The sequence below is a fragment of the Drosophila guanche genome, unplaced genomic scaffold (assembly GCF_900245975.1).
Source record: "Drosophila guanche unplaced genomic scaffold, DGUA_6, whole genome shotgun sequence".
Classification (NCBI taxonomy): domain Eukaryota; kingdom Metazoa; phylum Arthropoda; class Insecta; order Diptera; family Drosophilidae; genus Drosophila; species Drosophila guanche.
The window spans coordinates 2,962,427-2,990,246 of NW_022995745.1; the positions used below are offsets into that span (position 1 = coordinate 2,962,427).

At 46.4% G+C, this 27,820-nt stretch overlaps 1 protein-coding gene across 3 annotated transcripts; it reads left to right on the forward strand.

Annotated features, from left to right (window-relative positions):
* Window positions 1-8: 8 nt before the first annotated feature.
* LOC117581075 lies at window positions 9-27,707 on the forward strand. 3 transcript variants are annotated; one of them, XM_034267959.1, is made up of 5 exons: window positions 9-727; window positions 15,787-16,229; window positions 22,616-23,280; window positions 23,850-25,835; window positions 26,129-26,725. In XM_034267959.1, the coding sequence occupies exons 2-5, from the start codon at window positions 15,978-15,980 to the stop codon at window positions 26,598-26,600; spliced, it is 3,375 nt and encodes a 1,124-aa protein (XP_034123850.1). In that variant the 5' UTR covers window positions 9-727; window positions 15,787-15,977; the 3' UTR covers window positions 26,601-26,725. The 3 variants fall into 3 exon arrangements, with proteins under 3 accessions (XP_034123850.1, XP_034123848.1, XP_034123849.1); XM_034267957.1 differs by having other exon boundaries at window positions 23,850-27,707; XM_034267958.1 differs by having other exon boundaries at window positions 477-503; window positions 16,173-16,229; window positions 23,850-27,707.
* Window positions 27,708-27,820: the final 113 nt, after the last annotated feature.

Sequence of the window (27,820 nt, forward strand, 5' to 3'; positions counted from 1 at the left end):
CCTCGCCAATCAGTGTTGAGCTTTCGGTCAGAGCTGACTACCTCCCTCAAACTACACAGCAAAACAGCAAAACAGCAACACAGAAAAGTGTGGCTGACTGAACGAAGCTGAACGGGTGTGAAGTGCGGTGCAGTGCAGCTACAAATTAAAGTTATCAAACATATGCACTCGTCTATGTTTGTTTGGGACCACGATTACGATGCGTCTGGTGTTCAGTGAATTTTGATTTTTGATTTTTGCCAGGAGCCATCATCGACTGATAGTCATGACTTGGTCATGTTTTCAATGAATTGAATTGAATTGAATTGAATTGTTGTTAAAACGCAACGATTTTGCTTTCAGAACAGTTGCCCTTTTTTTCACTTATTTTTTTTATTGGTTTTTGCTAATTGTTCGGTGTTTTTTCTTGGTGAATTCGGGAATACTTGCTCCTGTTTTTGTTGTTGCCGCATCCAGACGGGAATAATAAAACCAAAAATAAAAAAAATAATAAAAAGAAGCACATTTCTTGTATGCAAATTAAATCATTTGCTTATTGTGCAGTCCAAAAGAATATTTTTCGCCCCTTGCAAGTGTAAAAAAGAAAACAAAACAAAAATAATAATAATAATCACAACAGTGTGGGGCCGCAAAAAAAGATTCAAAATTGAACCTGTTCTGTTGTAGACCCGCACTGGGAGTGGTGGAGGAATAAGCTGAGGGGCCGTGGGGGCATCTGGAGATTGAGGTAAGCTGATTTATTTTGGTTTAATTATACACATTATTGCGTTGAAATATGTACATCTCTGATCACTGATAAGCATTAGATGATCAAGCCATAAAAAGACTCGCAAACTGAAATTTAATAAGCGACTGACCTGCTTCCACCATTGTTTTACTTTTAGTATCTATGTATATTAACATCCAACCTAAAGTAGATCTTCCCTCCGATCACTTTGATGCAGTTCTGCAACGCTGGTCTGCGGGCCGTGCGCTGTGCTGGGTTGGGCGAAACAGTAAAACACTTCCGATCCCACTGAACCGCAACCATCTAGACGGTCATCCGATGCTCACTCCGAACTGACAGACGACCTTGCCCATGAAAGCCCACAGCTGGTTGGATGGCCACTTTTCTGTGGCGGGTCTTTGAAGGAAGTCCGGTTGGACTCGAGGATGATTTTCTGGCTCAATGCATTGCAGAATCGAGGCAAGGCCAAGGCACGTGTGTGAATCAAAAGTTGAACAAAGAAAACAACAAAGAAAAAAGAATATAAGTGCAAGATAACTTTCTGTTGAAGTGCATGTCTTGTAGTACATGAGGATGTAAGAGGTAGAAGTGGAATTAGATTAGAGTAATGTAGAAAAAAATGTTCAACCATCACTCAGTGATTAAGTCGCTGGTCAGTTGACCAACTTGGCCTATAAAAAGTTAAGCTTTACATGAGAGAGAAAAGGGTCCGAGCCATGGCTCTGGCCTATGACTGCCTCCGACTCTGACATCGACTTCGACTTCGACTTCGACCTCAGGCTCGGCTTGGACTCGGACTCGGACTCGGGCTGAACAACAGCTTTGAAATCACTTACCTTTTGACCCGACCCAGTTCCATATGTCAGCAAAGAACAGCGTCTGTCGTCAGTCGATGCTTGGCAGTGTGTGGCTCCACTCCTCATTCATTCGGTGCCTATGCGATATGATCTGCTTGGTCGATTTCATATGCGCAAACACACAAAAAGCAAATTGCATTAACATTTAGGCCTACGCGCTGCACCACCCACAACTCGGCCGACTGCTGCCCGTGCCCGTGCCTGTGCCTGTGCCTGGTACTCCCAGCCGTCGTCAGACAGACACAGACACCCTCACTCAGCTGTTCCACATTCCGCCTCGTTCCAGCTTTATCAGCTTGAGCTCAAGCCGAGTTTCGGTTTCACCAGCTGGCATGGCATGGTTGCTAATATTTCACCAAATATTTATTTAATTTCAAGTTTATTCCACAAAAAGTGTAAATGATGTTTATTTAGTTCTCATTCGGTGCCACATTTGAAATGTATTTCGATATAATGCACATAGGAAATAGGGTATTAGAGACTTGCATGTGAAATACCCCGAAACTGCTCTCTGCTGCTCTCGCAGACCCGAATGATCGGGTACCGCTCTCTTTGGAAAACCAGGAGAGCTAAGCCTAGCTCATGTTTGAGCGCAAAACTGAGCTCCCCAAGCAGCAGCCGTGATCGATGTTGTGGAAATGCTGCCAAAATATTTATCAGGCGCGGAACACGGGTAAAGGGAACAACCGAAATCGTGGCGAACAGTTGCTGAATTCTGAAAAGAAGCCATGCTGACGTAACGGTAGAAATGGTACTTGGCACGAGCCACACAATTCTGTCAACGCAAATAAGAAACATTTTTTGCTAGTCAAGAACTTAAAGGGTAGATTAGATGTATGTACATATGTAAAAAAGTGTGCAAGTGAATATGTGCATATTAAATGAATAACAATGATAATGATGATGATGATGATGATGGTTAAGGGTGCAGTCGGACATCAACCAACAAATTAGCCACTTTATATGGGCAGAGTTCCATGTGCTGGGTGAAAGTGATGAACAACACTTTGGGGCATTACTCGGCTCACACTTCGAGCCAATCCAAAAGAAATTTCATATTTGATATGGCCAAAGAAACAAATGCAACTGCAAATGGCATTTTAGTTGAAGTGTGAAAGGGAAGAAATTAAATCAGTTTTGTATGCTGTATGTTCATGCCACATGCAGCAAATCTCTTCCAAATGCACGCAAACTTACATAGAACTTACTCCCTTCATCCCTGATCATTCTACCTGGTTGCATCCTTTTTCTCCACTGTTAGGTACACATTTTCTTAGATATTTTTTACAAAAATGTAGCCTTAGTATATCTCACAACAGTATAACATTTCTTTTCATTTTGTTCAATTGCAATTTTTCGTAAATTTACTTTCTGTGATTGTTGCGGCAGTTTTCTGTAGTGTTTTTTGTTGTTGTTGTTTTCTGCAGTTTCTGTGTGCTGTGTGCTGTGTGCTGTGTTACCCCCTTTTGTTGTTTCTGGTTGGCTTTGGCTTTCGTGCATTTCGTTTATCTGTGTGTCGCTGGGGCAGCTCACTTTGGCAGCTTTCTTGCATAATAAACAAGATCAGCGCGGCATACAATGTGCAACATTAGGCCAATGTTGGTACGTGGACACACGGGAACGACTGAACTGAACCGAACTGAACCGAACTGAACTGAACTGAACTGGAGTAGCGTGGAGTGGAGTGGATGGAGTGCCTGTGTGGAATGGAGTGGACTTGGAGTGGGGCATGGGGACAATCATAGACAACGGTCGCTGCGCTATGCTGAAAAACTAAAAAGAAAGAAAAACCGAAGCAGTGGCTAACTTTTGCTCTCGTTTCGACTGCTTTGAGGCTTTGCGGCGACTGCGTGAGGCGCATGGATAACTGGATAACTTGGACAGTTTCCCGTTCCCGTTACCGTTACCGTTATCTCTCTCTCTCTCTCTTGCTCTTCAGTTCTGTTTGCCGTGTTTGCTGTGAACCTGCCACTACAAAACAAAAAACAAAACAAAACAAAAACCGAAACTAAATCGTCAGCGCCGCAAAATGTTTGCAAACTTTTTTCAACTCTGTGGCAGCAGCAGCAACCGCGCGGCTTCCCCCGAAAAAAGTGTTGTTCCATTTCGGTGAGGAGATCAGCGAACCCTTTCTGGCATTTTATGGCATCTGCATATGCAATACAGTGGAATCCCGCTATGGAGAGCGTTGCTCACTACAGCATCTCTGCTGCCGCATCACTATTTCGTTGCTTTACTGTTGCAGGGGATAGTTGCAGTGGTAGAGGTGCACATACATAATTTGCTGGTCTTGTAAATGCGGACGCGTGGCACGAGTCGAGACCAAGTCCCAGGGCAGCCATAATTGCCCCTCACTCCGTTTGGACACAACACACACACACACACACACACACACACACACACACTCAGAGACACACTCAATGCGGCACACCGAGACCACAAGCCAGAGAGGAAACCCTCGACCGGTGGCGACTCCAACTGCAAATTCGTGCCCAGCGATCTGCATTGTTTGGCAAATTTGTAAGCGAAAAGTTATTGCAAACTGTTTTCTTGCACTATTGCCTACGCTCACAGGCGGCCACTCCGGGACTGTCTCTGTATGTCTGCCCCTTTAGTTGCTTCTTTTGCCTGGTCTGCCGCCGACAGCTTCTTGTACATAATTATGCCGAAAGCCTCAAGCCGCAAGCTTCAAGCATCGGACACCTTGGCCATGTTTATCTTTGGCACTCACTGCATCTCCGCATGCTCGTTGCAGCTTCGCCCACATGCCACCGCCACCGCCACCGCCACCGCAGGAGCCACATCAGTGTGGAGTGCGCACATCACCGAAATGCCACTGCAACATGACAAAGTACCACAACAGATGCGAGCGATGCCAAACGAGAAGCAAAAAGAAGCTACAACAAGAGATAAAAGTTTAAAGTCTGTGACCAAAGCCCTTTAGGAACCATCGGTTTGGGTCCCCCTATGGCAGCAACTTGTAACAAGTCAAACAAATAATGATCCAAAGAGTTCCACCAATGGCCCCTGCAGGGCCGAGCTTCAATCTGTAATCTTCAGTGAATAAACTGATCACAGAAACTAATTCCTGTGGCCCCTTCGTTTGAGCGATCAAAGTCACATTTGTTTGATCATTTTTCGCATTCTGCCAGCACTCTTCTTACAGTTTCTTAGATTTTAATTAGTTGGTTATGCAATTTGCGAGAGTAGCGACAATTTTCAATGCTAATTAGTTGCACATCCGCCCACACTCATCGGCGAATCATCAGAGGGAGAGAGGCTTATGGCTCGCACCCAGTTTGGGGGCAACATCAAAGGCACACTCCGCATCACTGTGCGGGCAGGAACGAATTGGCTTTTTCGGCAGAAAAGCAAACAAGCAAGAAACAAAAAAAGGCACAGAGAATTCGAAAAGTAAAACATTCAATGGGCAAAAGTCTAATTAAACCTAGGAGGCATGTACAGCTAAATGAACCTTGGCAAGAATTTCCATGGCGCAACAGAAGCAGCGGCAACCATCCCCACTGACAACCACGAGCGAACCACTGAAGCGCGTTATTTGGTTTATCAATTCCAGTCAGCGTTGCAGTCAGTGGTGCAGTGTGGTGCAGTGGTGCAGTGTGGTGCTGGCAGTGTTTTGCAATTGCATTTTACACCGCACCGCACCGCACTGCATCGAGTCTTGGCTTTTGTTTTCCACAGAGACCCTGCCACGAGCTGCTTCGATCAGCCATAAGGGGGAGCCACACACACACACACACACACAGAGAGAGAGGTTCTCCTTCTCCTTGCACATCATGAGTCAGACAATCTGGAGCAACAGCCACCGCCACCGCCACCGCCACCGCCACAGCCGAGAGCAACAAGATCGGATCGGATTGTTTTGGATTGGATCTGGGTCTCTCGCATGTGGAACGCCCACTGGGTGTGGAGACGTTCGATGCTGGATGGCCGTGCCTTCGAATCGGCCAAACAATTTGCTTTTGATTTGCTTTGGCAGCTTTTCATTTACATTTACTGATGACAGTAACAGCAGCAGCAGCAGCAGCAGCAGCAGTCGAGGCAATCCCCAACGGAGCAACAATAATCCCCAGTCGAGCAGCAGCAACAAATGCAACAGAAAATCATGACAATGCTCAAGGTACAATGTCAAGACCTCGAGCCACATACAACAACAAATGGCAAAAGCAAAAAGCAAAAAGCAATGGCTAACCGCGTGGGTCAGCTATGCGAGAACTCTCCAAAAGTTTCCAGCTTCGAGGACGTACTGCATGAGGCATGAGGCATGATTGTGGGGCGTTGCTGTTGTGGTGCAACACATCCAATCATTTGGCCTGTCCATCTCAGGTATCCACGAGCATGTGTATTACTTTCAAATTTATTTGCGCAGACACAGTTGGCCAAACATTCGGCATGGCTATGCTCTATTTGCCCGCAGTTCGGCACGATCGATCCTCCGTTCTTGGTTCTCAGTTCTGAGCTTGGTGGTGCTGTGAGGGCAGAGAATCTCTGCCTCGTTTCGCTGGTGTCACAGCACAAATGATGATCGATGGAATCGATGGTATCAATGGAACAAGGCCAAGCCAGGGACAAGTGCTGCCCAAGATCTATCTAATTATTGGAACACCCTGAAGCTCGTCTGTCTGCGATGTAAATGCGTCCAAGTGCCACCAACATGGGTGGAAATTAAAAGCAATTTCAGTTTTCTGATACGCGCTAATGCAGTCCAAGGGAGATTATAATCAGCAACATTCAAATAAGAGTGTGAATGTGGTTGTAGTGCGAGTGGTGCCTGGGAGGAAGATGATTTCAGGGCAGGGGCCCACGATCCTCCACGATGCTCACCTTTTGACCACAGAGACCTAGCCCAGAACCGCATCGAATCGAATCGAATCCACTTTGTGTTTGTCTTTCACTTTCCAATCTCTGTTTGCCTTTTTGTGTTTGCTGTTTGCTGTTTTGCTGTTTGCTGTTTGCTTTATCTAAGCAAATCGATCGGGTTGCAATCACTTTGTGAGTGGATAGTTGACGCCTTCGCGAACCATAACCTGACCTAACCCGTTGCCAAATCCCAATACCCTGTACTTCCACCTCGTCCAGCGATCTGCCCGCTCCCTATTGATAAGATTTTGCTTAGCATTTTCAAGAACGTTTATAATTAAAAGTCTGTTGGGTGCGGGAAAAGCAGCGGGAAATGGCGCAATGGAATTGAAATTAAAATTGAAATCGAAATTGAAATTGGGCACAAGCTTGCCGTCTGACCGATCGCCCTACACAACAGCACACAAACAAAAATTGTACTTGAGGTCTACCCCAGACTGGCAGACACCGTTGGAGTAGCTTGACAAAATGAAATCCCCCATCCCGATACTCCCCGTGCGCCGCGGTCTTCAAAGTTTGGGCTCTTTCGGCTGTCGGCTTTTTGTATATTTTCAGGCACCTTTTGTGGCAATTGCTTGTTTGTTGTTACAACAATTGCAACAATTACGACGAGCAGCAAACGATAGAGGCACAGAGACAGAGAGAGAGAGAGAGAGACCGAGAAAAATTATGACTTTTGATCTAATTATGGCTTTGGACTCTATTTGTTGGCTCGGGGCAACCTTGGCACCAATTTGTTTGCCTCACCGAATCCCATTCGATATTTCTGTGGGCCTGCGACTGCTGGCTGGGCAGGGCTTTCTCTACCGCATTCTAAGGCTTAATCGGACACGCCCACTCCACGGCTGCCCGCACAATTGTCGATGGCCAATAATTACCGAGAAACCAAAAATGTTTGCCAGATATTTGGACTTAGTTTTGATTTTGTTTCGATATTGGGATTGGTTTTTCTTTCTTTTTTGTTGTTGTTTTTTTTTGCTACTTTAAATTGGAGCAGCACTTGCGGCGGTGGGTGAGAGGGAACTTTTTTATTACAAGCGGCAAGCGGAAAGAAACATATTTGAGATAGCCGAACGAACGAACAATTATCCCCAGGCTCGGCAAAAATAATTTACTTGCCGCGGCAACTTTTTTTTTTTTGTTTGCTGTCTTGTGGCAGTGCTGCCTGCTGTGGCACGAACTAGCGCATAAAAGTAAGAGTCTAGGGGGATTTCGGGAGTTTTATTTTATTTTGTTCCCCCTAACTTTTTGTTGTGTTTTTGCGCAATTTTAGCGCGGCCAAACGAAAGACTTTAGAAACGAACTTTAGCATTCTTTTTTGGTTTTGTGTCTTGTGCACTGCTCGATGCAAATATGGCAAAGGCAAAGGCAAAGGCAAACTCAGAGACACAGACACAGACAGAGGCGTGGCCAAATCAAGGGGAAAATTAACGGCCAAGGTGGGTAGGAAGGGGGTGTGGACGGGGCGGGACGCTGGCAATTTTGTCGCCCAAACGACTCCATTAAGTCAGTTGGTAGTTTTATGGCCCCATGCTTATTGCCAGCTGATGAATTGCACTTTGAATGCCCTAGGGAGGGAGACCAGGGAATAGTCGACTGCGGGACTTGCTCGTTGACGACGGTTCATTCCATTTGGCTGTTCAAACATTTGTGTCCCCTCTTTTGTTTGCTTTGCATTTGCTCATATTTATGTACATTTCATTGGCGTGACTCAATGATTTGTAGTCTCTGCCCATGTATGTGTGTGTGCAAAGCAGAGATTTGCATATCGGGGCGGGGTAGGGTACGGGTATGGGTACACGTACACGTACAAACAAACATATTTGTGTATGCGATCCACGGGCTATGGCCACAGCCCTTTCACATATTTTTTCTCTGTTCGGAATGAACAATCTGCGCAATGGAGGATTAGCTGCATCGACAGCTCCAAATATGTCTCTACTGTTTGGATTTATGCTCTGTGGCCTGGAGGCTGCTGTCAAATTCGTTGCAGTCATTAGGCCAATTCAATTGGCCAGAGCCAACGACAGCGACAGCGACAGCATATGCTAAAACGGGTATTAATTGTGTTGTTAACGCCGTGCGGTAATTCGATGCGATATCAAATGATATGTGTCTTGCCGTGTGTGCCACTCCAAGCCTCCATATATGGTGTGCGTGTGTGTGTGTGTTTGTGTGTACATTCAAAATTAATCACTTCCCTTTACTAGAATTTACATAAAAACTTTCAAATTATTTTTTCATTTATTTTTGATTATGGCTTCGACTTCGACTTCGATTCGGTTCGAGTTCAGTGGATTTAGGTGCGTTTATTCGCTTGATTTTCGTGTGGCTTGAATTAAAGCCCAATTATGGCGCTCACCAGACATGTCTCGGAAAATCCAAGCCCAAGGATAGATAATGCCCGTCCCGTCCCGTTCCGTGGCGTTCCGCTCCGCACCGTTCCGTTCCGTCCCATTCCGTTTAGTCCCGTTCGGGCACAACGGGTTTGGCTACGCACTCAAGGTTACAATAAGCATAAATATTTGTACATACATAAATATGTATGCATATATGTACATGTACATGTACATACATATTTGCACATGCATTCGCATTCGCATTCGGAATCGAATCTGGAGCGCACTGCTCAGCCCATTAAAGTCGAATTCGAGTGTTGAACGCTCCCCGTTGTCGGGCAATCTATTAATGTAAATCTCCATGGGGGTGGGCCACACGGACACTGTACCCTTTAACGATATCCAATTAGTCAGCAAAGAACTTCAGCGAATTGAAGCAGAGATTCATAAAAATGTACACATGTACATATCGATGTTTGTTGTCCTCCTGCCTGCCATTTGTTGCTGTCTGTCAATGTTCAATTTATGGATCTACATGTCACGGGTCGAGAGTCGCGGGTCGCGGGTCTGCCGTCTCTGGTGTAAAGTGTCCAAATCGTGGCGATCGCCAGCGATAACATTAGCTCGAACGATGTCTGGTGGTCCCATCAATCGGTCAACTTGTCGCACGTCGAACGATAAGATCTCCATCTGTATCTGCCACAATGAAGCTGTCATAACAGTGAACAGAAGTCGACCGACTGCTGCTCTTGTTGCTGGGAATTGTCAACTCGAAATGCATTCGATTCGAGGCTCAATTTATGCGCTTCCTGTGCAATCAATTGCCTTCGGTTGCCTTCAATTATTCAGCGGATTCTAGAGGAGGTATAATAAAGCTCAAATGTAGAATGCCGAATGCCGAATGCGATTCCATTTCTGACATTGATTGCATCCTGTGAACATGTGTACAAACATTTTGCTATTGCTCAAATTGGAATCACGCTTCTTGACCACTTTTGGGCCTTAGCTGCGTGGCTGCTGGTGCCATGACCAAATGTGGGACATTTTCTGCGCTCTCTAAATCGCAACACTCCCCCTCCCACGCCCCTTCGTTACTTGCTGGTGTATCCGTTCCTCCCCACACCATTCGCGTTTCCAACATTGTCCGGCAACATGTGTCTCATACTCGCGAGTCCATTTTATGGCGTTTTAAAGTGTTTCACATCGAAATTATTGTTAATCGTCGGCTTAATTGCCGTCTCTGGTCGCTGCTCTGTCCCAGCTGCAAAGAGACAAATTATAATCCCAATTAAATGCGATAAATACCCGCATTGTCGTTGACAATGAAAATGTTTAGCTAATTTTTGGGTAAACATTTTTTTCTTTGTGGTTTTTGTTTTGGCTTGTGATTCTTTTTGAGGGTCTCGATGGCTTGTATTCAAATTAAATAAGAAATATATTTGTAAGGAAACGTGTTACAAATGTTTAAACAATTGGGGAACATTCTTCAGTGATGATTATTATTTTTGTTAATTTTTGACACTCTACTACACCGATGACCGTACCGACGACAAATGTCATAATGTGGTGCCCCGATGTTGCAAGTTGGAATAAATAGTGCACCCGTTTGTCTCTCCTCACCTGCCCTCCCCAGACCACCTCATTGCACAGTTATATCGCCTCTGGCCGGGTTTTTGGCCCCTCTATAATTTGTTTGGTATGCGTGAGCATTCGGTGCATTTTCCTTTTATTTCTGCTGCTTTGCGGCGCTGTAATTTTCATATTTTTGCTGCCTGCTGTTTGCCAGTTGCCATGTTGCTGGTGCTGCCATTTGTTACCTGCCAATAAAAGTCTTTGTCAACATTTTGTTGTTGTAATCAAGTCACACGCATGCGCAACAGTGCAGCAATTTGAGATATTTGTGCTTTGCTCTCTTCATTTGCATTTAATTCCAAAGAAACAAATAACACAAATAAATATTTACACTGGGCAAAGGCTCGGTCGCGGGCTCGGTCTCGGTCTCGGGGTTCGGCCTCTCTTTGACTCATAATTAAATCGCAGTTAATTGCCACCGACAACCGGCTGTAATAAAAACACTGTGTGGCAACTGTGAGAACCCACAGAAGCCATTGACACATGGAGTCGTACTCGGATTCGGATTCGGAATCGGAATACATCATTTTGGCAGCTACTTATTGCAAAATAGATCTACGGCGAGGCCTTGCCAGATATTGGCGATATTTCATGTGCCCTTTGCAACTTTCGCTGCAACTTTTGCATTTTTCGCAACACTTTTTACCTTGCAAACGAAAGGGGAGTAGCAACAAAGCAACAAAGCAACAAAAAACAAGCAACATAATCACCGAAAATGAATCAGTTGAATGCCGCCGCCACCTCGATGATGGCGTAGTTGTTGTTTTTGTTGTTGATGATGCGCGTGCCGCGGCGCCATTTAGTGCAAATTTGTCGTTGCTTCCGGCCAAAAGATGGAGCCAAGCTGCTGGCTGCCTGGCCACCTGCCACTAACGAACTGACATTAAGTTGCTACTGTTGCAGCAGCATCCACGACAGCAGACATTCACTTTGGTACCTTTTGCACATTCAATGGCAGCCGGTGGAAAAGCGCATCATAATTTCCGCGACAGAGAAAGATGGATGGTGCGGATCTTTCAGGTCTTTCGTTTAATGATTTGACTGGTGAAAGATGAGCTGGCATTTTAATGGCCATTGCCATAATGCAATCACATCCCATTGCCTCCATCAATGCGAATCGACTTGGAGCAAAGTTGGGCCAGGCCTTGGCGAGTCATTTGCATGTTGCTGGTTGCATGGCCCGGAAGCCGTGCCCAAAACTTTGTGTACGGCTAGAACAGACAGCGACAGCAAAAGCGGCAGCCGATAATTATGGTTAATAAATATAAGCTGCCAAAAGTGCAATAAACCAGACGAACGACAAATGCAAAGCGCTTCGACAGAGTGCCGAGTGGCAGAGTGTGGGGCAGAGGGTGGACTCTTGGCCTAGCTGCGGGGCTGCTCACAGTTCTCGATACTGAAACTTAATTACAGTCGACACAGATGCGAAGCACACAGAGCAAAGATACCAGCATGGACAGCAAAACTGTCTCACGCAATCTGTGAGCGCAGCATGGTGGGAGACTGAATGGGAGTGCAATTTAAGCAACTATTTTGGGCCTTAGAATGATCTTTGCATACCAATGCGTGAAACATTTATTAGGCAAATATTCTAAGCATTTTGCCAGCGGCCATGGGTGTGCCCCGTGTGGTAAGCAAGTCCCAGCCAAAGCCCTTTTTTAGAACTCTTTTTCACTCCTCTCTGCCATGTTCGATGATCCATTATTTGTGCCTTGATTACTTCAGTGCAGACGGCAATTAAACAACAAAATTATTCGCAAATTGTACGAGCATAAAATATGAAAATTAAATACCAAAACCAATTAGAGTTGAGGCCAGATTTCGTAATAGTTTAATTATTGTTTTTTCATAACAGAGAAAACTCGACTGAGCGTGAGACTGGACCAGACTCTGGACCACTTGGCTGCTTCAAATTGAATTTAATTAGACTTGACTACGATGACAAAATGATTAATTAAAGCCAATTTGAGACGCCCACTTGCACCAGCCGCAAGAGGCCTACATAGATATGGGAAACATATGCCAGCTTATTGGCTAATTAATATGTATATTGTCTATGTACTAAGTACTATCCATTTGGTACTACGAGTACGCGTATATCCGAGTGCATGTGTCGCTGTTAATTATTATTGGAGCTGGCGACAAGTCTGTTGTTAATTTCCAGTAATAATTCAAGCCAAAACGCCTCATAAACAAACAACTTTGTTAACAACAAATCGAGTGAGGGGTTGCCGCACAGAGGTCCGCGAGAGGAGTGGGTCACACTATCAGTTTCAAGTGTTGAAGTCATAAATCTGCATAATGATCATGTCCCATGTCCCATGTCCCATGTCCCCTGTCACATGATCCACGTTGCCGTTAGTGCGTTTGGCCATGTTTGTGTGGGCAGCCACCCAGCCCCACAGCTCGACAAACCCAAGCGAAACGCATTTCATGTTCTGTCACTAGTTCCTTTCACAATTTTAGAAGGTAGTCAATGGCGCAGGATTAGTATCTATACAAAAATCTAGCAAGCCATCCAATCTAAGGAGATCCCATTTGATATTCCCTCCATATTCCCCCTCCGACTGTGTGTGTACGGCTATTACAGTCCTACTGTCGACAGTTCTCAGTTGTTTAATTTCATAAATTCCCATGACCTGTCCATTCTAGTACTAACTTCGGTACTTACTCGCATGTATATGGCTATATTTTTTTGGGCAAAAGTCGTTCAGCTCGGCTTTCCGCTTTCACGGAACGGATTTCTCCGGCGGCACTCTTGCCCGACCCGACTGCACTTGTCATTAGCAGCTCCTACATTTCAGACACTCGACTACAGCACACATGGGAACACCTATGGGAACACTTTTGGGAACACCTATGGACACGCCCCCCTGACTGTTTTCTGCCCATTGTTGATGGCGGGAAAGTTGCCTTGCCGCAAAAAGTCGGCCAAAGTCTGTGCTCAGTTTTGTGATCTGACATTTGGCCTCCACGGCGAGACACTCGCCTGTGGGATTCTATTTCTGCACTCTTGCCGCAAGCCAGACACAATTGCAATGGCTTAGCTATCATCGATCAAGTATCCACAAAGCCCTGTCAGTCTTCCACGATTAATAGAGATTTAATGTTTAGGTCTTCTTGGTCCTGTAGTTTGTGCACCCATTTGGGCGCTTCCTCCCGCAGCAAATGTAGCAACAAACTGGTAAGCCGAACCGAAAGAAATTGACCTTGAAATCAGGATCACGCACCGTTCGGAAATGGTGAATGTGAGCTTGTAAATAGGGAGCGGAATGCCGTGGAGTACTTTAGCAGCTTAACAAGTTTAGTGCCGAATCATGTTGGGATTCCAATTGGAATCACAGATTGTTGGGCCTTCCGTTTGCAGGTGGACCACAGCTACATCTACATTTACATCTCTATTATGCATGAAGAAAAAACGGCACAAATCAAAGAGCCAGGCGTCGGTGATTAAACAATAAAAAAACAATTATTGCTGCTGCTACAGGTAGAGCTGGCAGTGGGGCCAGCGTCTGTCTGTCTGTCTGTCTGTCTGTGTGTGTGTGTGTGTCTGTCTGTAGCTCGTCTCGCCATGAATGGGTTCGATGAGTGCGGCAAATGAGTCGCGTCGAGTCGCGTCGAGTCGAGTGGCATCCACTGCGGGCGGCAGCCAGCCTCTGTGAACGGAACTCGTAAATCAGGTGCTGCTGTTGGCTGTTGGCTGTTGGTTTTTGGTTGTTGTCTGTTGGTTTTTCGTTGTTGTTTTGTTGCACATGATGAACATCATCAACACCTATATCGGAGGCAGTGAGACGCTTGACGCTTAAGCCCGAACATCAATTAAGAGGCTTTTGCTTTACCTTAATTTATTGGAGCTCAAATTTTGTGCAGAGTGTGTTGGGGGCAAGTGGGAAGAGAGGAGATGAGTGAATGAGAGGGAGAAATAAAATTGTAGATTGAAGTACCGTTTAATTGAGGAACCACATGGAGCAAAGATCGTGGCACACGCACAGTTTCCTCTTGTCTCTTGGCCGGCTGCCGTTTGCCGGTTGCCAGTTGCCAGTTTGCCAGTTTGCCAATTGCAACATGCCACACCAGACAGACAGACAGACAGACAGACAGACAGGCAGGCAGGCAGACACATGGAAATCTTAGGGAAATTGCAAAACATTTACTCTGTTCCAGCTTCAGTCTCGAGTTGGACTCTGTGATTTGGTATCCGGTTGCTGTTGTTGTTGTTGTTATTGAATCATTATTATTTGTATGTAAAAGAACGATATGCAGAAGGAGGAAACATGCAAAACAGCAAACTAAGCGTTTAATTTCTCTTCATTTACTGCAAGGTGAGCTTCGACCGCTGTGGTGAGCAACAACCACTTTTTCACCTCGCTCTCTCTCAGCTTTCGGAGACACAAGCGCTAGAAAGAGATGGCAAGCTAGGGACGAAAGGTTAGCGAAAGAGAGCAGATAGCATGGGAGAAAAGTACGCTCATTGAAAAGTATTTATGATGCTGGGATTTATCACCGTAAATCCTCCGCACACGTACTCGCGGTGCAGCCCATTCGAAATGCATTCCCAAAGTCACACAAAGTTGGCCAAGCCAGGCCAAGTGTTGACCAACATTTGACTAATTAACACATCGCAGTCAGCTGTAGTAAGCATTAGTTGACTGGCAGTCGACTTAATATATAGGTCATTACACTCGCACAGCTGACATACATTCGCGCTCTTGCGGCCTAATGTAATTTTGATGTACTGGGCAGAGCGAGCAGTTCACAAATAAACAAACAACAACAAAAAGACAGTTGGCTATTTTTCATTTATTTTCCGCTGAAGGGGGGAAGGGAAGGGGAATGAACGTGGAATACGAGAATGGGATGGAACGGAAGGCAGCGGCTGTTGCGAGTGTGAGTGTGAGCAGCATCAAAATGCTGGACATTCATCCAAACGGATTGTGACAATCTCCCAGGTGTTTTATCGACTCGACTGCACTCTGCCCCAGCCACAGCCACAGACACAGACACAGGCCCCAGCAGCGCCAAGAAAGTCCGCGGAATCGGTCTGCTTCCGCCTTTCGCCTTCTTTCTCAGTCTCTGGTGGTGGGTTCCGAAATTCAATTGAAATTTAAGTTGGGGAGGGGGAAATTAACTAAAGGCCTAACGTAATTAAACGCCCAATGAAGAGGTTGCCACAGAGGCATCTGTAGCACATCTCGGAAATCATTAAAAACAACATTTAATTGGATTAAGCCATGATCTGGCTTAAGCATAAGTATGCGATAATAAAGAGGAATAGAAAAAACAAGCAAAACAAACACAAATACAGAGATTGTTGTAATTATTATTGTTTTCTTTTGGTTATTTCTTGCAGTTCATTGAAACGCTGCGTCATGTTGTTGTTGCTGCCGCTGCCATCGGAAACATGTCTAGCAACAACAGGAATGGCAACAACAACAAGCACTGCCAGCAACAGCGGAAACTAATTTGCAAGAATCATAAAAGCAAACTCAGAATCACGAGACAATAAAAGCATAACAAAGTAGAACTCTATTAAGCGGTTATATGACCACCAGATCAAAGTGGAACAAGATCAGACCAACAGCAGCAGCAGCAGCAGCAGCAGCAGCAGCAGCGGCGGACACAAAAGGCAAACTAGCTGGAAAATTGCTGCATTTTTTTGGTTCACACCAAAAACAAGAAACAAACAAGAGAAGAACAACAACAGCAACAACAACTAAACACAAACAGAACGCACACAAGTGTCTCCATTTTCGTATGCGAAAAAACCTTTCTGTGATATTCCAAGACCCAAAGGTGAGTGGCAAACAAACTTCCCCAAAGGAAACTCAAGAATTACAAAGAAAAAAAGAGGCACTCTGCCTGCGGAAACGGAAATGCATTAACATTGGCAAATGCAAAGAGCGGGGGATTGGGGTGCAGAGAAGAGAAGAGAAGAGAAGAGAATAGAAGAGAGCGGAGTGCAGTGGGACAAATCTCAGTTGGATTCATTATGGAATTAGTTTTCTTTTAAACCACAAAACGAGCAGCGTGGACACCTCAGAGCCATTTATCGGTGTTCGTTTATTTGGTTTTGGCAGCCAAGTGACATATTTGCACAGGCTTGCCGGTTTGCCGGTTTGCCGGCTAGCTGCTCAGCCTCGCGGCCACCCACCCAGCTGCGATGCCGATCCCCACAGGGGGAAATCAAAATGTTGGCTCAAAATTGAATTTTCTTTCGTGGCCCACTGATAATCTATAATTATAATTGTCAGTCGCTGGCACAGGCAGAGGAAAATTGATCCAAGCCTACTTATGCAATGCTGTGTCTGTTCGAGTCTGAGTTTCGATCGGATTGGTTGGGATCGGATTGAATTGGACCACGCCCAGTAAGAGCTTGGGTGCCCTCCTGCTGTGTGCTGTGAGTCTTGACTTTGCACGTCGCCCATTTAGTTGGCATAATTTGCTCTCTAATTGTCACTGGATACCACCTGAAGAATGTGTTTAACGTTCCCGTTGCCGTTCCCGTTCCCGGTTCAACTGGTTACCAGCTGCCAGCACTGTCAACACTCTCTCGCCTGAAGGCGATTGGCATATGAAATGTAGTCAATTTCCAATTACGAAAGCTACACCCACCACGGAACGCCCCCTGCAGCATGATCCAAAGACTAATTAATCGGTCCCGATCTAGCCATAGAACCATGTCATATGTCCCATGTCGTACGACACACAGACCCGATAAGATCTAAGCAGGAAGCCAATGCAATGCGAAAAGTGGATGAAAGACCCGTCACGGAACATGGAATATTATTTATATGGTAAAATGGGATTGGCTGTCATACTTGAAGAATGCTTTTCTTTGAGTTCCTGAACAGAGTTCCATGTTCCTCCATGTGCCTCACCCAACTTTTCCTCATTGCTTGGATTGAATCTGTTCCCATCGAACCCAAGGCGGGTGGGTGTTGCCCTTTGTCTCAAAGACCTTTCCTTCAAATTGAACAAGCTGAAAGCTGGCTGGCTGTCCGGCTAAGTAGCTTGTCATTAGGTCCCAATCATGACCCGAGACCCGAGACCCGAGCAAGGCGAGGAGCTAGCATTCTGGCCAGGCGCTGCCAATTTGCATAATAAAGTTGTTTGGTTTTGGATTTGGATTTGGCTTTGGTGCACGCTTCCCACGCCCAGTTGCCAGCTCCCCTCTCAGAGGAGCATTAAGTAGGCTCTAATCAAGTGATTTTGATGGCTCGAACCGCGTTCCTCTCTGATTTTCCGCTCGTTGTCCCTCAGTTGCAGGCTTTTGATGGGTTTCCTGCCAAGGTCCGACTCCCAATCGAACTTCTGCTTTAATGTTTGAGCCTGACTGAAGTTGAAATTAAGCAGACACCTGAACCATATTGCGCATGCGAGGCATTGGAAGGCAGGCGAGTGGAAAATGCATAGCACCACACTCGTGTGTTGTATAAAATAAAATAGAGTTATCGTGGCTCCCTACAAATTACATCACTCCCGGCCAGACAGAGCCTGATCGATCAAGCGAGTTACCAAAAGCACCAGAAAAGCAAAACAAAAACAAAAACAAAAACAAAAACCTCCATGAGCAAAGGCAACAAAGTGGGAAGCAATAAACCCCAGAAATTCCACATTTTGAATCAATGAATATTTTGTAAACGTTTCTGTTGTTTTTGCTTTTGCCTTTGCGTTTGTTGTTTCTACTGGCCCAGTTACGCGTCGGGCATAACTTTACGGAACACTCGTCGCCGTCGTCGTTGCACGGACTCACTCTCGCTTTCACAGCAGACACCCAGACTCGATGGAATCACAGAATGAAATAATGCACAAGTACTTGCACTCGTTCAAATAGAGATGGAACGTTGCCTGGCCTGGTATTCGTTTCAGTTGCCAATAAACATAAGCAGAGAATAACAAAAGCAAATATAAGTATGAGTAGGTGCATGAAAAGCGGTTGAAAACTTACGCAAAGCTTTTCATCTACAGGCAAAAGGTGGCAGGCGCAAGGCTTACCCTCTACTCAGCATTAATTTGAATGCCTTTACGGGTACATTTAAATCAAAGTTAACCGCATTCAGTTTGCACTTGAAAGAGTTTAGACAGACACCCTTTGAGTTTCTTCTACTAAATACTTTTACTACTCCTATTTGGTGTATTAAACAATTTTAATTGCAGCTGTTGTGTTGTGTTTTGTATCTACTTCTTCATTGCATTAATATTTTAGGCATAAATAGGCATAAATTAGGCATAAGTGTCAGAGTGTGAGGTGAAGTCAAGTCGCATGTTGCACAACTGCAAGTAAAACGAATTTATTTAAAATTCCAGACCATTGCGGGCAACAACGAAAGGTACGGCAACACCCGATACCGCCACAGATATTAAGCCGAAAAATTCATTCGGCTCTTTGGCGGCAAATACCCGAGTAGACTCGAGTATATTTTTGTGTGGTATGCAAGCCGAGTAACCGAATAACCGAGTAACCGAGTAACCGAGTCACCGATTGAGCCACAAACCAACAAGGGGCTTGGGGGAGTGCCGCTTAGTTCACCCCCAGAGTGACGCCTCCTGGTGCACTGTCTCCAAGCCGCGGCACTAGCAGAAGGAATAGCTAACTAATAGTACACAGCTGACAGAGTTAATTCCTGCAAAGAAATTCTTATAAATAGCTAATTATTATCTACTGCAACAATATGGCAAATAAGCTATAAATGTCTGCTTTTTGCTTAGCCAAATGGACTTATTTTGGTCTCTGCCACAAGTCCATAACTTACATGCATTTATGGAAATAGTCTTGGAAGGATTTTTCGCTTCTTTGGCCCTTCTTTGATATGTTGAAATTTAGTTACTACACAAGTACTTGGTGCTACTTAAATGCATCGTTTTTACTCTGTTTTCAACTGTAGCCCTCATAATCCATAAATCTCTAGCTGGCTCATAAAATTGGGATTGGGCCTGGCAGCCTTTCCATTCGTATCAATCACGCCGGTCGCTTCGGCGATTAACCTTCCCTCGAATTCGCTTTGCTAGCTATCTACAACATTTCATAACTGAACCATTTCATAATAATAATAATAATAATAGACAGGGAATTTCTCTATCTGCTCTAAATCCCACCCAAAAGCCATAATAATTCAGAAAAATGAATATTTAATGAAATGTTACGCATTGCTGTTGGGCTTTTTTTTGGTTTTGTTTTATTGAAGTTTGATGTCCGTGGCTCATTGTCATGGACTTGCTCTGCTACTTCCATTGTTCTTCTGGCATCGATTAATTAGAGCAAAGCGAATATTAACTTCTCGTACCGATTTCTCTATTCTATTGGCATGACATTCTCCATTCATGGAATTTGCAGGCATTTTTGTGTTCTACCAATTCAGTTCTCAATTGGTCTCGAAATTGCTTGAAAGTGTGTTGCGGAAACAAATTTGTGGGCTGGTAAATTACGAGTGTATTGGACAATCCTAGACGCCAATACTTTGGGGGGAAACAACAAAGAACAATTAGTTAATATTGGCCAAAGACAAGGCAGAGCACAGGCAACCTATTGGCAGAGGGAGACCATGAAAAGGAAAATGAATTGAGTCCAATTTAATCTATGACACCATCGCCCCAAACTGCTTTCAAATAAACTAATTAAATTTAGGCAAGCCAACAGGCGCAGCAGCAACAACAAAGAATTATTTATTGCCAATAGCCAGAGACAACACAGCCGCTGCTGCTGCTGCTGCTGGCTGCCTTGGCTGACGTTGCCTTTCATTCAAAAATGCAAAAGGAAAAAAAAAAACTAAAAACAAAAAGCAACAAAAATACTTACATATATCGAGAGGCGTACGAATGCTTGGGCGTAACGACAGCAAATACCCTGGCGACATATGGGAATTAATTGATGCATTTTTCCACTATCAAAGAGAAAACTTCCTTCCGTTCGAAGACTTATCCCGTGCTCCATAAATCCAACTGTTGATGCTAAATGTATTCATTGAGAACTGAAGCCTCGATGGCAAGTAGTTGAATTACCCTTGGACAGGGTATGGGAATGGCTGCAAGTTGCCGGCGGCAACTGCAAGGCTTGGCCTGGAACGTGGTCGCTCTATGACGAATCTCTGATGGCGACGCTGTTTGAACGCCTTCCAGCAGAGGGATTGTGTGGATTGTGTGGATTGTGTGGATTGTGTTGGGAATGGTGGAATGGGGGGACGGGCCAGGGGTATCGGGAGTGGGCACCTCACTATAGGCACCGTTAGGCAGCGACCGCAGCAGCGCACGCAAACAGTTTTCATTATTTACTGTTTACTTTGCTCTACACTTAAAATGAGCAACAGCAGCGGCACATCAACTACGTGGATGAATTAATCAAATACAAAATATATAAAGTTCTCCCGACTTACTTTAATTACTCAAATTCCAGCAATAAGTTGATTAAACATTTGCAATTCGTAGACTATTAGTTGGAAAGAAAACCCCAATTGGAATGCCCGCATTGATTCGAATCTAATTTCCAGAGCAATCAATTGTCGTTGTCTCGTCAACAAAAAAATGTTTGCTCTCCTACTTATGTATGTATCTTATGTATCGTTTCTTCTGGGCAGCTTTTTGTTTTAACTTCTTTTTTGATTACCAAACAACAATTTGGCTGCTGCCGCCGAATTTTTTGTTTCTTGCTGTTGTTGCTGCTCGTTCTATGGAATAAAATAAAAGTAAGATAAAGGCAAAAATTGGAGCGCACTGGACAGGCACACGATACAAGCAAGACCCACAGCATTCCTCTCCACGTCGCGAGCCAACTCCAGGTCCAGTTTTAGTTTTAGTTTTGGTCTCGGTTTGGGTTTTGGGTTTGGGTTTGGGTTTCGGTTTCGGTTTCGAATCACGTTCCATTTGATTGTTTATATTTGTTGCTGTTTTTTTGTTTCTAGTTTTTGTTGTTGCTATTGCTATTGTTATTGCACTTTGCGCTGCTATTGCTGGCTTTGGCTTCGGTTTCGGTTTCAGTTGTCTTTTCGGGTTTGGCAACTGCGCCCAACAACAGGCATTTAGAGCTTGGCGCCTGCACTTGTGGGCGCCTCCAACGCTCTAAAAAGACCCACAAAAAAGCAACAAATAAAACAAAAATATATCACAAAATGAGTCAAAACAAAAAACACAAAAAATAAGTGGGGGGAAAAAGTCTTCAACCTGTCGCGCGCTTGCCCGCTTTTGGCCAATTAGCCACGGCGCGTATGAGTAATACCCACAGACAGTCAATGAAAACAAAAGTAGAATGTTATTTATTATTTATTTATTATTTATGATTCGAATTGTTCAAAGTTGTGTCCTTGATTTCGCTTTCGCCGTTTTTGGAGCATCGAGTGACGGCCAGCCGAGCTGGAATTCAATTGGATTGGATTGGATTCGATTGGATTGGATTGGTTCATTAATGGCTGTCCACCAAAGTCCGAGTTCTTATAGATCTGTAAATGGAACACCTAAGGTGTAATCGACAAAAGTCGGTGATGGAGCGACAGAGACACTTGCCGTGGAGGCCAAATGTCAGATCACAAAACTGAGCAAAGACTTTGGTCGACTTTTTGCGGCAAGGCAACTTTCCCGCCATCAACAATGGGCAGAAAACAGTCAGGGGGGCGTGGCCATAGGTGTTCCCATAGGTGTTCCCATAGGTGTTCCCATGTGTGCTGTAGTCGAGTGTCTGAAATGTAGGAGCTGCTAATGACAAGTGCAGTCGGGTCGGGCAAGAGTGCCGCCGGAGAAATCCGTTCCGTGAAAGCGGAAAGCCGAGCTGAACGACTTTTGCCCAAAAAAATATAGCCATATACATTCGAGTAAGTACTGAAGTTAGTACTAGAATGGACAGGTCATGGGAATTTATGAAATTAAACAACTAAGAACTGTCGACAGTAGGACTGTAATAGCCGTACACACACAGTTGGAGGGTTAGACCTAATTTATTCTTTATTAGGGAATATAAAATGGGATCGACACCATTAATCCTCAATATAATTTTGTGTGCCACTTGCTGTGTCATAGTAGAACTCCTAGAGAGTCCTATGCATGCCTTAATGATTTTTTTTTATGGATATTGCAACATTGCAGCTTGTGGACAAAATTAAACCCCAAATACGCACTGAATATTGGTAACATTTTGCAGCTTTGACTTGATAGTAATGGTTGTTGTTTTCTTTGTTGTTTCTTTTCGACTGCAGATGGCATCGTTAACCTTGCACTTGATAGTGATAACTGTACTGGCGGCGGCGGTGATGACAACGGTGACGGCAACAGCGGCAACAGCAGCAACGCGGCAGCGGAGCAGAGGAGTGTCGGCAGAGGTGAAGGGAGTCGAACGCGAGGGAGAGTCGGCAGCATCGACGACAAGCACCGAAGTGCCAACGCTGCGGGCGCCCCGACAGCGCCGTCCACCCACCACGCAATCGATTGAGATCCCGTTGCTATCCAGTCGCAGTCGCAGTCGGAGTGTCAGCCGCAGCAGCACCAGCACCACCACCGCCACGCCGGTGACACAAACTGCAGAGAAGAAGCTGCTGATGCAGGAGCAGCAGCGTCGCCGCTTCTCTACAACAACAACAACAGCTGCTCCAGCAACAGTCGCACCTTCGGCGCGCCCTCTGCGGGACCGTGGAAGCGTGCGAGGCGCTCGTCAGCCCCGCGACACGCCTGCGCTGAGCAGCGAATTCGGCGGCAGCAGCAGCAGCAGCAACAGCAACAGCATCAGCCGCAGCTGGGGCCAACCTCTACAGCAAGCTCTGCCCACCCACTCCGTCCTTCCTGCTGACCATTTCGCCTACATATCTTCAAATTTCACATCAACGTCCAGTTTGGCTTCCCGCAGCGGCGGCGGCGCATTAAAAACGTGAGTCAAAATTGATATACAAATGCATGTATGAAATGCAAGCTAGAGAGAACGGAAAGAACCGATAGAAGGAGAGTGCTAGAACATCACAGGGGAGTCTCTTTCGGGGTTCGCTATCTCTTTTTAGCGCAAGTTAGAAAAAGTTATTGGTGCTGTCCACAGTGGACAGCGTCGCCTTGTAATTGAAATTCAACTTGGCACGCAGGTAGCTCGCCGGTAAAGCGCCCTTAAAAAGTTGTCGCCAGCGATGGACGGAGGAAGGAAGAAAGAAGAGTGGAAGTGGGAAGAGTGCAGGAACGAAGAACTCGGGATAGATAAACGAAAGAACGGTAAATGTCGTGCTTAAGCATACTGTGGAGTCTGTGGGCAGTGCAAAATAATGCAAGATTAATGCGGCTTTACTTTAGGCTGCACCACTATGAAAAAACTATTTTAGATGATGTTGAACTCGTTTAATGATTAATTAATGATTTATTTTCCATGGGTATTTATCAATTAATCTTGGGAGTATCCTTGATTGTTTTAATTCCATGGAATACATCTCTCTTCCATTTCCATTCCGTTGACAGGCCGCGCATGATCCATAGATTGGTGGCTGGACACATACAGAATGCACAGGGACATTCCACCTACGAGGTCTCAGCGGTGAGTGCCAACAGCTCGCACTCGGCCTCCACGTACCAGCCAACAACTACAACGACAGCCAGATCCGCAGCGACAGCGACAGCGACAGCAACAGCTACGTCAAGGCAACCGTCGGCGTTAAGGGGCAAGGGCAAGGGCAAGGGCAAGGCAAGCAGCAGCTATCGTCTGGCCAAGCCATCACCATCGCCACAACCAGCAGCTGCATCAGCTGCACCTTATGTCAACGATGACAACGACAATGACGAGGCCTTGCTGAATGAGGCTGAAGATGACAGCTTTGACAACTGGGACAACGGGATATTGCGGCTGAGTGCGGGATCGGGGAAGGAGGCGGAGGCGGAGGCACCTTCGAAGAAGCCGTTCAAGGAGGACGCGAAAAAGACGCTGGCCGACCAGGTGCGGGATGGCAAGTATGGGCTGATCGAAAAGGAGCTCTTCCGGCGCATACCCAAGCGGCCGGGGGTGCTCAGCTATGCACGCAACTCGGAGGTACCGCTGGACAACGAGCGCAACTACGGGGGCCTCAACGAGCAGGACATCTGGCTGGCCGAGGACCATCTGCTCGTGATTAAGGGCGGCAGCCTCAATGAGGATGAGGATGAGGGCGGCGGCCAATGGCCGGCCATCGACGACTATGATGCGCCGCCGCGACAAATCAAGCTGCCGGCGAATCCAGCGGTGCCGCCTCCCTTTCCCGTGCAGCTCGAGCCGCACGGGCCGCTGCAGCTTATCCGAGATAATCAACTCGAGATCCTCCATTCGCCGCCTGGCAATGCAACGCTATCCGCTGACACGTCCAAGCAGGCGCCCAACCAGGGCCACGCTCCCGCCCCGGCCCACGCGTCGCATCCTGCTGCCCGGGCGGGAGCGGCAACAGCGTCTAAGGCAGCTGCCGCAGCGCCCCCCTACGTCTATCCGGCACCCTATGCCCCGTGGCTGCTCTACCCCAACGAGACGACCCCGGGCAATGGCCTGCTGAGATCGTCACCCCCGCTGCTGGGTCCCTGGCTGATCAACGGGCTGCACGGCAATGGCTCGCTGCCGGGCAATGCGGCGGCACTTCCTGTCAATGGCAGCGACTTTGACGAGGACGATCCCTCGCTCTACTATCCGCCTGCGTATAGCTTTGTGTACAAAAGCAACTACTCGAATCCGGTGCCGCCGGGTCCGCTGGTACCTGGCATTGTCCTGCCACCGCCGCCGGATCACTTCAGCCGCCTGGACAGCCACTCAGACGGCACCACCACTCGCAGACCACACCACACAACTAGCAGCAGCACCACCACGAGCAGCACAACGACCACAACTACCAGCAGCACCACCAGCACCACCACACCACGTCCGGCAACGTCCCCGCTGCCGCTTAGGACATCGTACAAGCCCAAGTACAATGCCATCAGCTACCTGCCGCCTCCCCCTCGCCAGCACCAGCACCAACAACAGCAGCAGCAGCAGCAGCAGCAGCAACACCACCACCACTCTGCTCCCAAGTACGTTGAGCGGGTGCCGGTGCCCGTGGCGGTGCCCATACCCATTTATCCCATCAACTACACGCCCCGACCCCAGGCACAGCTGGTGTTCGTGCCCAGCTCCACGGAGGGCAAGTCCCAGGATGCGGATCCGCCGCTGTCCAAGTCGAATCCCATCTACTACGAGTACTTCGAAGCGAAGCGACAGCCGGGCTCCATCAAGTCCAATGTCATCGAGGACTTTCTGCCCACAAAGCCACCGAAGCCACCGAAGCGCCATCACCTGCACCATCACCTGCACTACAAGGCATCGGTCAGTCCGACCAACGATGTCACGGATGTCGTGAACATCACTCCCAAGCCGCGCAATGCCCAGCTCCAGCTGAGTGCGGAGTACGACGCCGCTCTGGGCCAGCTGCTGAGGAGCAATCTCATATCGGCAGCGCCTGCAACAGCCACAGGAGCAGTCATCGGATCGGGCCGCTTCCATCCACCAGACTTTGACAAGCAGCCCTTCCTGCCCATGGTGAACTACAGTGCGGATGAGCAGGATCAAAATGCCTTCAAGGCCATCGTTTATCAGCCTACTTCGTCGCGCCAGCGACAGCTGAGAGTGGGAAAGCAGCAGCAACAGCAGCAGCTTCAGCAGCAGCAGCAGCTTCAGCAGCATCAGCAGCTTCAGTTGGACTCCACGGAGGACTCCTATCTACCCGAGCGACAGCTGAGAGTGGGCAAGCAGCAGCAGCAGCAGCAGCAACAGCAGCAGCAGATCTACGAGCCCCAAATCTTCAGCACTCCAGGGCCAGGACCACACTACGTGGACGATCAGGTCAGGGGAGGAGTCCATCTGCGACCACCTGCACCTGTTCAGACTGGCACATTGCAGTTCTGGCAGCGTCCGCCGCCGCAGTTCAAGCGCGTGCGACAAGGCGGCAAGCATCAACATCCTCATCAGCATCCTCCTCCGCATCCACACCTTCACCCCTATCCGCCTTACTTTGTGCCCAGCTATCCAAGTGCCCCGGCCGGCGAGCCTCTGTACCGCCTGGTGCCCGTGGCCCAGCACAAGCACTGGCGCAGCAAGCCTCAACATCCTCCCCAGCATACACAGCAGACCCAGCAGCAGTCGCAGCCCATTCAGGTGCATCCCCAGGCGCAGTCCTATCCGGACAGGGCCGTCAACATTGGCCACAGCCTGGCCGGTGACATTTTGGTCAACTACAACACCAACAACCAGTTCAACTCCCAGGCGGAGCTAGTGCCACAGGCTCAGTTGGCAGCGCCACCGCCACAGCCACCGCCCCTGTCCTACCAGGCCCAGAGTGGCCAGGGTCAAGGGGGTCCGCTCTGGTCGGAGCGAGAGAAGCCAGCGCGACAGCCGCGTTCCCAGTTTACGGAGCAACAGCAGCAGTAGAAGATGGAGATGAAGATGGTTTCTATGTCATTGATAAGCGTAATGTCAAAATGTGATCCACAACTAGGCCTAGCATGTCCCAAAAATTCAATTGGAGTATTGCTGATGGTGGGTGATGCTGCCTCATTTTCGCTTCTTTTGCAAGTATTCAAAGTTCTCCATTCCGACCAAAGTATTTCTGTGGCACATGGATAAGTAGGGAACAGATATTCCTTCCACTGCAACCACAACAGCATGCCCGGATGAGGCTCTCTCATTGGGGGCGATGCACAAATAGAAAGTGGGATCTGTATGAATTAAATTGATTTCTTTCCTTTGTAACTTTTTGCACTGCTTCCCCGAGTTCTTTTCTACCAATTATAAATAATTATATTATGTAGAGCTGGTCATTTAAGATAAATTATAACTTGAGGCCTGTCGGTGGAGTCGAGTGGAGTGGAGTGGTGGCCCCAGTGACCTGACGGTGATCCATCCAAACTGAAGGTGTGCTTCAAGGCTTTTAGCAAAACTTAATAAATACTATCTATATATAGAAATGTGTTATATAGACATACATATAACAATATGCAATATATATATATATTCGTAAACCTATGTACATAACGATGAAGATTATGCAAAATAATCGGTGGCCGTTATTCGTGCGTTACACAAAACTTAGTTTAGTGGAGAAAGAAAGCATAATGGACGTCTTTGTTTGATTTTCCTTTTCCTAGCCTTAATTTTCTGTTCATACACACACACATACACATGCTATACCATATATACTATATGTACTATTTATTGTTTTCCTTTGAATGTTTCCAAAATCAATGCGAAATTTTGTATAAAAGCCATAACAACTAAGGTCACAGTAAGTTAATAGCAGCGCTGCAATAATCACGCTATGCAACTAATAAAAATGATACATAATCGTACGAATATACCATATATTGATAATTACACAACTAGATGTATGTCCTTTTTTTTGTTAATTGTAGTAAAATAAATCATATTATTGAAATAAAGCGAA

Excerpts from the sequence above, each read along its gene's own strand:
- LOC117581075 (XM_034267957.1), top strand. The coding sequence starts at position 15,978 with ATGACCACCAGATCAAAGTGGAACAAGATCAGACCAACAGCAGCAGCA. Across the intron at positions 16,230-22,615 it reads TGATATTCCAAGACCCAAAG|ATGGCATCGTTAACCTTGCA; the intron begins GTGAGTGGCAAA and ends TTTCGACTGCAG. Across the intron at positions 23,281-23,849 it reads GGCGGCGGCGCATTAAAAAC|GCCGCGCATGATCCATAGAT; the intron begins GTGAGTCAAAAT and ends TTCCGTTGACAG.